Source organism: Fulmarus glacialis, unplaced genomic scaffold, assembly GCF_000690835.1.
Source record: "Fulmarus glacialis isolate BGI_N327 unplaced genomic scaffold, ASM69083v1 scaffold22403, whole genome shotgun sequence".
Lineage (NCBI taxonomy): Eukaryota > Metazoa > Chordata > Aves > Procellariiformes > Procellariidae > Fulmarus > Fulmarus glacialis.
The window spans coordinates 1-12,747 of record NW_009205165.1 but is presented as its reverse complement, the minus strand read 5'-3'; the positions used below and the strand labels follow the sequence as shown (position 1 = coordinate 12,747).

At 35.7% G+C, this 12,747-nt stretch overlaps 1 protein-coding gene across 1 annotated transcript in view; it reads right to left on the bottom strand.

Annotated features, from left to right (window-relative positions):
- The window catches only part of LOC104074986 (importin-11-like), a gene marked incomplete at its 5' end in the record, with an annotated part of 48,228 nt that extends 37,361 nt beyond the window's left edge, over positions 1 to 10,867 (bottom strand). Inside the window, 4 exons of the mRNA XM_009575308.1 lie at positions 1,905 to 1,985; positions 2,578 to 2,657; positions 9,024 to 9,100; positions 10,752 to 10,867. Of these exons, the coding sequence (XP_009573603.1) occupies positions 1,905 to 1,985; positions 2,578 to 2,657; positions 9,024 to 9,100; positions 10,752 to 10,867 (354 nt within the window). The remainder of the gene's footprint in view (positions 1 to 1,904; positions 1,986 to 2,577; positions 2,658 to 9,023; positions 9,101 to 10,751) is intronic.
- Between the last annotated feature and the right edge of the window lie 1,880 nt (positions 10,868 to 12,747).

Below are 12,747 nucleotides of genomic sequence, written 5' to 3'. Positions count from 1 at the left end.
TTAAGCTCCTCACAGCAGGGACTACAAACGCGGAGGACTATCAACTTATCCTGTTGTCTTCTGTCCTGGGATTCTGCAAGCAGTTGTGCAACCCACCAAAGAAGTAGGTGGGATCTAATTTTTTTCCTCCATTGCATTTATAATGAACTGGATTCAACTCCAAGTTTTTATAAGCAACACAGAGTTCCCTGTTAGTGCAGCACTGGAAACATAAGTAGTAATACACTACAGTTACTACTCAACTATCTTTCAGTGCATACTCCAACTTTATTTCCTGAAGTTCTTCAAAAGGCACATTTCAAGTATCATGCTTAATATTCCAAAAGTTTCTGAATTTCATAACAACTCTTTCACAATACCATTTGAAGCTTGTGCGAAAATAGCTTTTTTAGTACTTTGAAAAACCTCTAGCAACTCTATTTCAGCAGTTGTTGCCATTACAATAGCAACTTATGCCAAAAGCAGAGACTGTTTAAACACTATATAATGGTAGAAATGTAAGTACGGTGCACAAAGGAATGTGATAGAGAGCACATACATCCAACATTCAATAAAGATCGGAAAAGCTTGGCTCTAGACCTGTTAGGTTCTAATGGTCATACAGAAATGCAGAAAAAAAAGCACCAAGTGAATCTTGATCATTTGGTGCTTATTTAATCATAAAATCACCTAAACAGTTTTTATAATAATACACATACGTATGCAGACTTATTACTTAACCCTTATCTTGCCAGTTTTTCAAATGTGCAGTTACAGAAACTGAACTCTATGGTCATTTTTCTTATTAGTATTGAATACTGAAAAGGAAAACTAATATTAAAAAAATAGTAGATATAATTTTTTTTTTTTTGTATTAGCAAAGGGATCAATACTGGTTGACAGGGTACAGACGAAACTCAGATTTGGATGGCTAGATATAGCAGTTAAATAATTACCTTTGCACATTTTGATTAGAAACACTCAAAATGAACGTAGATTATTAACATACAAGTATGATTTTGACTTTAGGATTGAATAATTTCTTAATGTTGCATTTTCGTCCAAATAATGCATTTTTTTTCTGAATTCTGAACGGAGCTGAAAACTGAATTAGGACAACTCTTAAAACTCATTAATTAGATTGATTTTGCCCTTTTATTTTGTAATTAGAAGTGTAATTAGAAGTATCTTTCATGTTACACTGTGGTACTTTTCTCCATTCTAAAATTCAATTAGAAATAAAAAAGTTTGATTAGCTTTCTACAACTTCCATGAGTCCATTGATAGCCAAAGATTAAATCAAGTTACTTTGACCCAAACACAATCCTAGTTTTGCAACTCAATGCTCTCAAGATTTTCTGTACATAGCATTATCTTCACAATGCAGTGACTGCTCATATGGCTGTTTAATTGTGCTGTAGAACAGCAACAGAATTGCCAGGCTGTAGAACAAACTATTTTCATGAAGATCCAAGCCCTCGCTAACCACATTTCTCTAGTAATCTAGAAAATAATCCAATCCCCAAGGTATCAGGGACTCTTAATCTAAATCCATCTACACAAAGAAGACTCAAACTACAGAATCACATAAAGTCATGAAAGCATTGCAGAGAGTGTATGGGAACAGTGTGTTAGGTGATTATCTTTTAGGGTGCTCTATTTAAGGCTATACTAACCCCCTCTTGGAAAAAGTAGTATTTTTTAAAAAATACACGTGTGTATATATGCACTTCTGTGCACATGCACACACTTTAAATACGTAGTTTAAAACACCACTGACTCCAGTGTCAGCTAAATAAGCTGTTTTCTTCTACATATTCCACATTCATCATACTTGAAAATATTACTCTAATCTGACAAACACTAACAAGAATAACGGATGTAGAGAGCTGAATATCTGGGTATTATTTTTATTACACTTCTACCTTTAAAACTTGAACTTGACCTTCAGTAGTTATGTCCTTCAAAAGTTCGCAAAATGACCGGCATAAGTCAGCAGCATACATCTGAAATTAAATGAAAAAGAAGGTATTATGCAAACATGTTTTATATCTATGTATATATTTCAAAACTCGACACATTAGGGATTACATATGTCCAAAGACCCAGCTTCTCTTCAAAAATCATATTTGCTAAAATGCTCGTCTTTCCTGAACTAATTAAAATCTAATCTAAGAATTTTGTTTTTTTTTAACATTGCAGGTTTTTTAAACAATCATTCTCAATGAATTTTCTAATGAAGAAGGTGTGAGAACAAGGCATAATATCTCTAGTTGAATTCTTGCTAGAAAATATGATCATAATTTTAACCTGGTAGGGTAATTAGAGCAACTATTACTACCTCGCATAGGACCTTTTCAGGTACCAAAGTACTAAATCCACAAAACATTAATTCTAAATAATAATCTTTCTCAAATCTGATCTGAGTGTCCACCATGTGCCATAAAGAGCTAACATTAGAACAATATTCTTGTATACACATAAATGAATGAAAGTATAAACGTTTGTGTGTACGATGTTTTCCAACATGAGAGAAAAAATAGTTTGCCAGTAGGGAACTAAGGCACTAATATGAATCTTCATATGTTGGTAACATACCTGTAAAAATTCAGATGATGATAAGAAAATATAAGCATTGATGATCTTAAAGCAATTTTTGAGGTTTTCTGAACTCAGCTCTGGAAAAAAAAGACATCACAATTCAGAACCTTACCACCAAACTGAAGTACAACTAAAATGATTCACTTCTAAAAGTCTTTTTCCTCACACAGCTTTTAAGTGCCAGATGCCTACAAACAGAAAATAGTTATCTTAGATTCAGTACCATTCAGGTTCTGTCTCCCTGTCAGGCACAATAACAAAAGAGGGATGAGAACAGCTCTCATGTTCTCAAATGGAAGCACAAGAAAACCTATGACCTCAAAAGCCAATGCTAATTAAAAAAAAAAAAAAAAAAGTCGTCAATTTTTGGATGTGATAGTGGGCTAAGAAGGTATTAAAGACGGAACAAATGAATGTACTTAAGAGACCTGCAATTACTGATAAATTCTCTCTCTCACATTAGAGTCAGTAAATGCTGAGTAGAAAGGGTGAAGTAAAGATTGCAGTTCTGCTCTTCTGACCCAGGTGCCACATCAAATGGCATTGAGCTTTTGGACTGAAACACACTGAGCTTTAGGCCGCACCTTGAGTATTTCAGTAAGGAAAGCATATCCATTTAAGAGACAGATACACACAGGAGATGATATACAGCAGCAGTTTGAAGAGAGAAAACAGACATGTCCTCAGGCAGTACCTGTAAGACTGTTTTTAAAAAAAAATCACCCAAGAACATCTATAAACAATTTGTAGCAAAACAAAAGGTTTCAAAGTTTCACATGGAGGTTGATACTAGAGCAGAAAGCCAACAGCCCTCATTGTCTGAAAACAAAACAGAAGACCAAAAAACCTCACAGGGCTTGCTACATTTTCTTAAAATCTTGGGAGACAGACTATTCTTGGTAAAGTAAGTGGACGTCTGTTCCACCACCTTTAATTGATATTCCAATAAAATCACAATGAAGAGCCAATAGGAAAATACTTTTATTTAAGTTTTAAATAAAATTCCTTACCAGATTAAACTAACACCAGCAGCTGGCTAAGTCCTGGTATGTCTTCCATGGCTTACACAAATGCAGCCTGTATGAAAGTGTGGCTTACACCCAGTGATGCTTGAAAAACTTCCACAAAAAATATCACATGACAGAAACTATGGCTGGTTTTCTATTATAACATCTGAAAAGTGCTGGGGAGTTTTAGCAGTTTCTCTTCTTTTGCCTCCCATTAGAAAGAACATTAATGCTCCTGTTATCTGACATGGCCATTGGACAGCTTTGAATGCATGACTACTTTCATATCTCAGTGCTTGGACAGGTCATGTCTTGTTATCACTTAATTTGAATATTTACATATCTTGACTTGAAAAGAGATGATTTTTCACCTATCTATCCAATATCCTCATCAAAGATTACAACAGCTCTATAAATTAGCTTTAGCAGCATCTTACTAATATTACACATTTCTTGAAGTTACTGCATTCTCCGTAGAGGTCTGCAGGTTTTTTGTTCTTACTGGATACAACCATATTTTAAGTTTCAGACACTGATGCAGTAGACAAATTTTAAAGAAATGGTCATATGAACATGAAGTGCTACCAAGCTTTCCGTAACTTTCCATTCTGTAATTCTGTGTTAACTGATGCAAAGGTAATAACATACAAATAGCAACATTGCAAGAAGTTATTTCAGGCCAGAAGGAAAAAACAGATAAGACAGGTGTCATGGAAACGACAGAATTTCAGTCACTTATCTGTGCATAAAGCTCAATGTTTAGCAAAAGCATTTTTCTAGAAAGATATCATCTTCAACTGATTGCATTTAAAAATCAATTATGCATCAATTCTCTTGCCAGATTTTACTGAATCAAACATATCTTTTTCTGAATTAATTAATGCTCTCCTCTGGGTTTTGTTGGGGATCAGAGGAATTATTCCAGTTCCAGTAACCTGCTTTTTGCCATTACCTTTACAAGGACAGCACAGGCACATTAAAATTGATGCTTCTTGAAACAGGTATGTCTTGACTTTGACCATACTCCCAACCTGAAATCGTATCATTCAGCTGTCATTTTAAGCAGTCTCAGTGCAGAAATGCATCCATCCTCAGAGAATTAATGTATTCCTCCATTTCACATTATGCAATCTGCTGCACCAAGAGATGGATTAAAGAATTTCTGCAACCCCTCTATAGGGCAATTATATTTCAACAGAATTTAAACATTAGCAGCAGTGCTGATATGAAAACCAAATATGACAACTATGCTGTGAACGATTATTGCACATCAGTGATACCACCACAGCCTTTGAAGGAAGGACAGTTAAGCAAGTGAAATCAAGCCTTCATATGAAATGCAACATTCTACTCCTGTATCTAAGATTTAAGGATAGCATTGATTACTTTAAAAGGCAAATCTAATTGATTTGTACAACTCCTCTGACATCCAGTTCCAACAGCAGTAGTATCCTGAAATGGATATGAAAAGCTCTTTTCAGAAGGACAAATATATCTGGAAAGGAACATACTTACAATATACATATTACTTTCAGACTACTTAAAAAAGAAAAATCAAAAACATTTCTACATTTTTTCCCTTTTATTTGACTGTTAAAAATTAAAGAGATGTCACTGCACTGACATATACCTATGCTGACATACGTGACATGGCCATGACAAAGGCACATTCAAATAATGAAAAACCTAGAATGAATGAATAAATCACTAAAAAAAAAAAATCATCCAGTAAATCTCAAACCATTTTTTTATGCATCACACATTTGAATTGCTTGCCAACAGATATGCATGTTTTAAAGAAATCTCCTAAAAGATGCAGGAGAAACAATGGCAAGCAATTACTTCTCTAGGCTGTGAATTTAAGTTAGGAATGAAAGTCAAAGAACACTGAAGGTATATTCTTGTCAGTAAGACAATCAGCTCTGGCAGAGAAAGCACAAGAGGAGACAGCAGAGGCCTTCAAAGTTCAGGTTTCTAAGGTGTTACTGATGGGCCAGGAAGCAATGACAGACAAGCAAGTGCTTCTGCAGTACACAGTCTTAGCAAGCATCTTAAGAGCACTTTAAAAAAATGGTGCAACAGATGATACATTCATTTGCAGTCATCTAAACATGGATTCACCAACAGGAAGAAAAACCACAGCAAACCTTTCTATTAAGCGATATCCAAAGCACACTTCAAAAACTATCAGACATAATTTGCGCACAGTGTATCTCATTCAGTTTTATATCACTTTGCTGAAGAAAACATACTGTTATAACACAGAAATCATAAATTAAGTTTTGTTCTTTGATGGTTAAGATAAACTTCCAGATCCAATGGGAAACACTATTTACTAAAAGAGCTCTTAAGGGTCCTGAGTCAGAACTGGCAATCTATAACTGCACACCTTCTGAAAAAATACTGTGTACAATCACAATCAAGTCCCACAGGACCTTGCCCACAAAGGCAATTAACGCAAAGCAAAAGCTACAACACCATGAATAACCAATAACCGGAATAATACACAATCCAGCCTATTGTACACGGTTCAATTCCCACAGAAGTTTGTCCCCTATTACTGTATATGAATACCTCTAAGAAGTAACATTTATGCAAGACTCAAAAATGCTATTATCTGGCCGTGAAGAAGATAAAACGTCTTCTCTCCCTCTCTAGTTTGATCACTTCTTGTCACATCTGTATCCTCCTCTTCAGCCGGACAGGGTCTGCTATATACCTCCAACATCCAAAAATCTCATTTATGAACTTTTCTCCTTCCCTTCCAGCTCTTCTAGTTCAATCATGTTGACCTTTAATAGGACACTTTTTCTGAAGGACTTAAATGCTGACGGAGCAGTTAAACACACCAGAAAAGTAGTTACATTACCTGTATATTAGAATAATTGCAGTCAGTAAGAATAAATTCAGAAACTAAAGTTCAGGAGGTTAATATTCCTTACACTGCATTTTCAACAAAATCATTTTCTGGAGCACCTTGTTGCTAGTTCTCCACCCTGCTTCAAAAGACATAAGCAAGGCAGTCGTCTACTCAGAACATCCCTTCATAAGATCTGCCCTTTGGCTTCCACTATGATAACTTAAGACTAAATTGAGAACCAGCCTCAGGACATTTTCTGTTTTGTTTCATCTCAGACAGTTAAGGCACACAAGACTTTGCAATTTTGAAACTTTAAATTTGAGGATCTCAAAATTTGAATGGACTTCTGCATTTGTCCAACTGAAAACAGCACACTTCCCTGTTAAAACACCTTGTCCTGACAGCTATGTCACTGTGGTGAGAAGGATAGGAAGTGTTTGTTCTTAAGTGCTGGAAGTTTCAGGAGAATACTGCCTCTTGTATGCTGGAGAAACTAAGACTGAACAGTTATTTAACTAACTTGCACAGTTGATCATCATTGATCAATATACTTTCTTCTGCAAGGGGTAGCAGCTTAAACTGTGTTGTTGCACTGGATTTAAGTGAAGTATCCCCTTTTCAAGTATACTGAATGAAGTAGCTGCCTGAGGGATACTGGATGGCAGTATTGTTTCTGTTTCTATAACTACCAAGTTTTAAATTAAGGTTAGCACTAATCCAAGATTCAAGCTCTGTTTCAACATCACAGTGCCATGGCTATGTCGTGTGGAGGCTGTCCAGCTAGATTCTTCTGAAACAGGAGGGTAAACAGAAGGGAATTGCAGGCAAAGAGCATACTAGAATGGTTTCCACTTTCTGGCAAAACGTGCAGCACCATTTTGGCCTACAGTAATCAAAAATTTTGACTGACATGACACTCAGAAAACAAGTTACTCAGAAAAATGTTCAGGAAGTAAAGTCGTACCAGAAGTCTATATGAGGAAATCAGTCTATGATTACACATCAGCTGCTGTGTTTTTGCCACTCACCCCCATCACTGATAAAAAACCAATTTGATAAGTGTGTTTGAAGCCTCATCTTCAGGAAAACCTACCTAGCTTAACTGTACTACTTGCTCTACCAGCATCATACAACAGCTTTCATTTTTCACAACAAGGAACATTCTCTTGAGGATATATTTTTTCCAAAGGACAGCATCACAATTCTCCAGGATTCATTCATAAAATAAGGAAACTGTTACAAGTGTAGAATATTCCTGAACACCTCCACCTTTTGTTAGAACAGTATGCCATTCATACTCATCTCTACTCTGGAAAGTATCGCATGAGGACTAGTGAGGACAGGGTGGGGAGAAAATAGCGGTAGCAAACGTAAACAAGCCACAAATGCAGAGTATTTCTGAATTTAACTCAAGCAGATCAGCAGTGTGACACAACTACAAAAATCACAACCATTTGTATAGTGCAAGCTTCCCGTAGCAGGTACTATCTACTACTAACACAGAACAAGAAGGACGAAGGGTAGGTGTGTAGATATGAATGAAGACAAATAGTAAGTATTCGGCAGCTACAGAACCTATGTATACTTAGAATACTAAGAACCTAAGTATTCGGCAGCTACTGGAACCTAACTCCAGTAGCTCTGGAGTTTATTACTAAAACCACAACAAAACACTACTTTCCTGAACAGTTTTGCCGTTAGAGGTCTAGTATACACAGAGAAATAACAGAAGGTTCATCTTGCATCTACCCACCATGATGTAACTTTCTACTGACCTTTAGTTGGAATAAAATATGAAATGCTGAAAACAACAATCAATTAAAAACTAACTTCTGTAATTTTATAAACACATTCTTCTAAAAAACTAATCCATTTGCTATATTAGCTCCACAACCTACAAAAGCAAGCTAAAGATTTCATTAAACAAAACCATATTTACATAACAAAATTAAACCACAAAATTTTTATACCCCCTCTAATTATAAAGCAAAAGCACCCCCAATATCAGTACTTCTTAAGAACTGAATATTCATCCTCATTAATAAGTTTATATTTTGTCAAGAACTCAGGCAAAACTACTGCTTTTAATTTCAGTGGTGCTTGACCGATATACTTAGAGACATATTTAGGTAGTTTGAAAACATCCTACATAGTTATTAACTGAATAATTGAAAAGCTAAAAATAGAAACTTCAATTCTTCAGACTAGAAATCATCATTCTGGTTGTAAGCAGAACAGGCAAGTATTCCATATAATCAATAACACTAAAACTCAGCACATTTGGTGTTAAATTTCAGGAACTTCTTAAAAAAACCTCTGAAATGATAAACTGAAATTTGTCTTATCTTTTGGGCACAAAGCAGCTTCAATTTATTAAAAAGAGGACTAGGGTAAGTAGATAATAAATATTAAAAAAGATGGGAAAGTCAAACAATAAAAACCTGTTCTTCATTTTTTAATAGTTACAATTTTGCAAGTCCCTTTAATTCTGGTAGCCACAGCAGCATTACTTAATGCATGAACAACACAAGCAGTAGAAAAAAAAACAACAGAAATTTTATTAGTAAAAGACTTACCAAGAAGTGCAGACATGTTCTGAAATACTCTCAGGAGCTCAGGTGTAAGACATGGACTATTCTCCAATGTTACTAACCTAAGAATAGATTAAGCAAAATATTTTAGATGATCTATGAATAACATTGAGCAATCATTTTGACAGATGTAAAACACTGTAACTTCTAGTAACCATCTATATGATCTTTAAATAATGTGTAACAAGTATTTGAAGCATATTTCAAGTGCAGCAGTAGTCCTTAAAACACACCCATCAGTATAGGCGTGGGTCTTGCTCAGGCAGGAAAAGAAAGACATGCTGCTGTCTTTTTATAAAGACAATGTAACCTCCAAAATGTAAGCAGTGAGAACAGTGGGAGTGGGAACTCAGAGAAGGTGGGTACAGAGGAATACTCATGGTGTAAGGACAACACGTGTCGTGCTCTATATCTCAAAGAAGCAGCTGTGGTGGCAACCAGCTCAAACCTTTACTTTTTTTTTCCCCCCTCTTTTTGAGGTCTGAAATGATGCATTGATTAACATTCATAAAAGCATAACTATATGCTCAGCATTTGTATCAATTTAAAATTCCTGAGATTTGAAAACAGTAGTTATGAATTAAACTCATACTTAAAGCCAGAGCAACAGCTTCTAGTTCATTCCTAGATCTTTGGTATGGGATTACTGCATTTAAGTAACATTTCTGATTATGTAAAGTATCTTATCTGTTCTCCTGCTCTTGGTTCAAGAAGCCATTAGAGTCTCAACTATCTCTTCCAGCCAGCTCCATCAAGATTCTTCTGATGCTCTCGGACATCTTAAAATATCATTCCTCTGCACAGGCATCAGAATAACAACCCCAAGATCAGTATTGTAAAGAAGACACGGAAGTTCTGAACCGATACATTAAAAAGGCCCCTGTCTTAAATTTTGTGAAGGTCTTGCACTTTCACGGAAGTTCTGAACCGATACATTAAAAAGGCCCGTCTTAAATTTTGTGAAGGTCTTGCACTTCGACTTGCTGCCCCACCACCATTAAAAGAGCATTATAAATCTTAGTTTTGCTGCATATAGAACAGATAATTTCTATGTTAAATATTTGTAATTCAAATGCCCACCTACAATTTAGATCAAAGGAATCCCTCACTATTTCAAGACAAACTCAATATATTCCTGTTCTGCAGGAAAGATGTGCTGAATTTGGTCCAGGTAACAGCTTCCTCCTCCTAGAGTGTCAGCTGCACCAGAAACAAACAAATTGGGCTCATGGCAAACTGGCCACAGTGCCACTTCTTGTTTTATGTTCAGTCACCAAATAGCTTGAGATCTTGAAGATAACTTCTACATTTTATCCTTGTAAACTTGCCATCTCTTCCAGCAACCAGCTCTGAGAATCATTGGGTCACTGTGCTCCTGAAGTCAAGCACGTCAAATTGTTAGTTTAGCATGCACATTGTAGTGAGTCTAGACTTTTTGTTTTGCTGTTCATTATCACAATAGATCTGTATCTTACTATCAACTACCTGAAAATGGATTACCTACTCAGTTATTTTTAATTGTGTTTCTTTTATTAACTTCCTAACCTCATCTCTTCTGAGAAAAGGTATGATACAGATGATGTCAAGGTACAATAACAAGAATGTATAAATACTTAATACAATGAAAGCTTTTTTTTACATCCTTTTTTTTTTTCCTTCTGGGGATCCAAAATAACATTTTAAAAATTAGAAACTGATACAGAACATTCTTACCACAACTCTAAACCGTCTTCCAGAAGATAGACATGTGGAGGCTGAGAAACATCTGTACTTAGCTGAATAACTGGAAGTAGAAAAGGATAGAGATTTTTGCTGTCTGCTCCCAGTCCCTGTCAATAAAAAATAAATAGAAAATGTAAAATAATTCAAAAACCTCAAATCAAGCATTTCAAGAACAGCATTGAAAAAGATCTGCGATGCTGTTCTATTTGCATACTGTAAACATGCATTCAAGAAATCAAAGGTTGAACTTGCATACGTTTCATACACCAACAAAATAGTCTCATACTCCTGAGCTTTCTCGCAACCTGTCTTGAGAGAATTACATAAGTTTTGTGAAAACAAGCAGCTTATCAATGGTCTGCAAGAAAAAATGATTAACAATACACACTCCTAAAAACATTCACTGGACATTCTCTTTCTGGGAAAAGTCATAGCTCTAGTAAATACCAAATGACTAAATGCTGGTTAAAATGTTTTAAAGACCAAGAAAAGAATTACTCTTTGGACCTTACCACATACTAAATCTTTTGACATATTCTAAGAATCAGCAGAAGGTTTGTTTTCATTGCTACACAAAGATTCCCAGACTGATGACAGTGATATATTTTTTAAATGATCCATGAGCCATACACAAAGATGTTCTCCCAAGAATGCAGAGTAAAGAATTTTTTCAGCAACCATTTAGTAAGAAAACCCAATTTTTAAAAGTAAGCTAAACGTAACTATTGTCAAAACTAATCATAAATTAAAACTAATCCTAAAAGGAATAGAATTCTTAGATTGGGAACTACTGCCTATTTTGTAACATTACTACTTAAGAGAACTGAGGCTAGTTGAATGCTGCTTTTGCATAATTACTGTATTTGGAAACTGTTAAGTTTAAAATTATTTGATGCTTTTAAGTTAAAGGATTCCACAAAGGAGTCTTATTTAAACAAACTTGCCTTAAAAGAAAAAGATCTTCCATAAATTTGTCCAATCTCTTTGTGTCCACCTATACTTTTGGCCTCCACAGGCGCCAGTAACAAGAAGTTCCACAATTCGTTTATTGTGAAAATATATTTTCTCTTTGTTTGAACTAACTCCACTTTTAAAAGAACCCTAATTTTTCCTTTAGTTGTAATGTCTACTCATTCCCCTTCCATTTTCTCTCCGTTGTTAACCTTAGGGTTTCCGCATGCCTGCATATTCAGCCTGTTGTCGTATGGACACTGCCCTACATCCTAGGAGCACCTCTCTCGATCTTTGCTAGTCCTTCTACATCTTTTTTGAGATGTAGTAGGGTTTGGAGAAAGTGGGATGGCATATAGTCCATATTAAGGAAGTGCTTAATAGCACGGATTCTGCAGGCAATATAACCATGTACTGTTTTATTCGTCAATCTTTTCTCAGGAACATACTACATTTCATTTGCATTTTTATTGCCAACAGCACAGATATTTCTAGATATTTTAAGTCCAAGGATTATTTAATTATACCAAGATCTTTTCCTTCACTGATAAGAAATTCAATTAATTTTAACTATTATCTCTGGATAAGCAAGCAGCTAATAATTTCTATAGGCTCTCAAAATTCTCTGCCAAGATATTACAGTAAGCCTCTAGCGGAATTAGGGAATTTATTGTACATGTATGGAAAAACAGGGAAGAGACGCAAGTTACCATCAAAAATCAAAACTGCCCAAGCAGCTCATCTTGAGTGCCATAGCACGGCATGCACAGGGCAACCAGGTGATCAGGCCCAGTCAGCATGGGTTTATGAAAGGAAGGTCCTGCTTGACTAACATGATCTCCTTCCATAACGAGATGATGCTCTTAGTGGATGAGGGAAAGGCTGTGGATGTAGTTTACCTGGACTTTAGTAAAGCCTTTGACATTGTTTTCCACAGCTTTCCCCTGGAGAAACTCTGCATTCTCCTGAGCATGGCTGCTAATGCCTTGGACGGATGTGCTCTTTGCTGGTAAAAAACTGGCTGGACAGCCGAGCC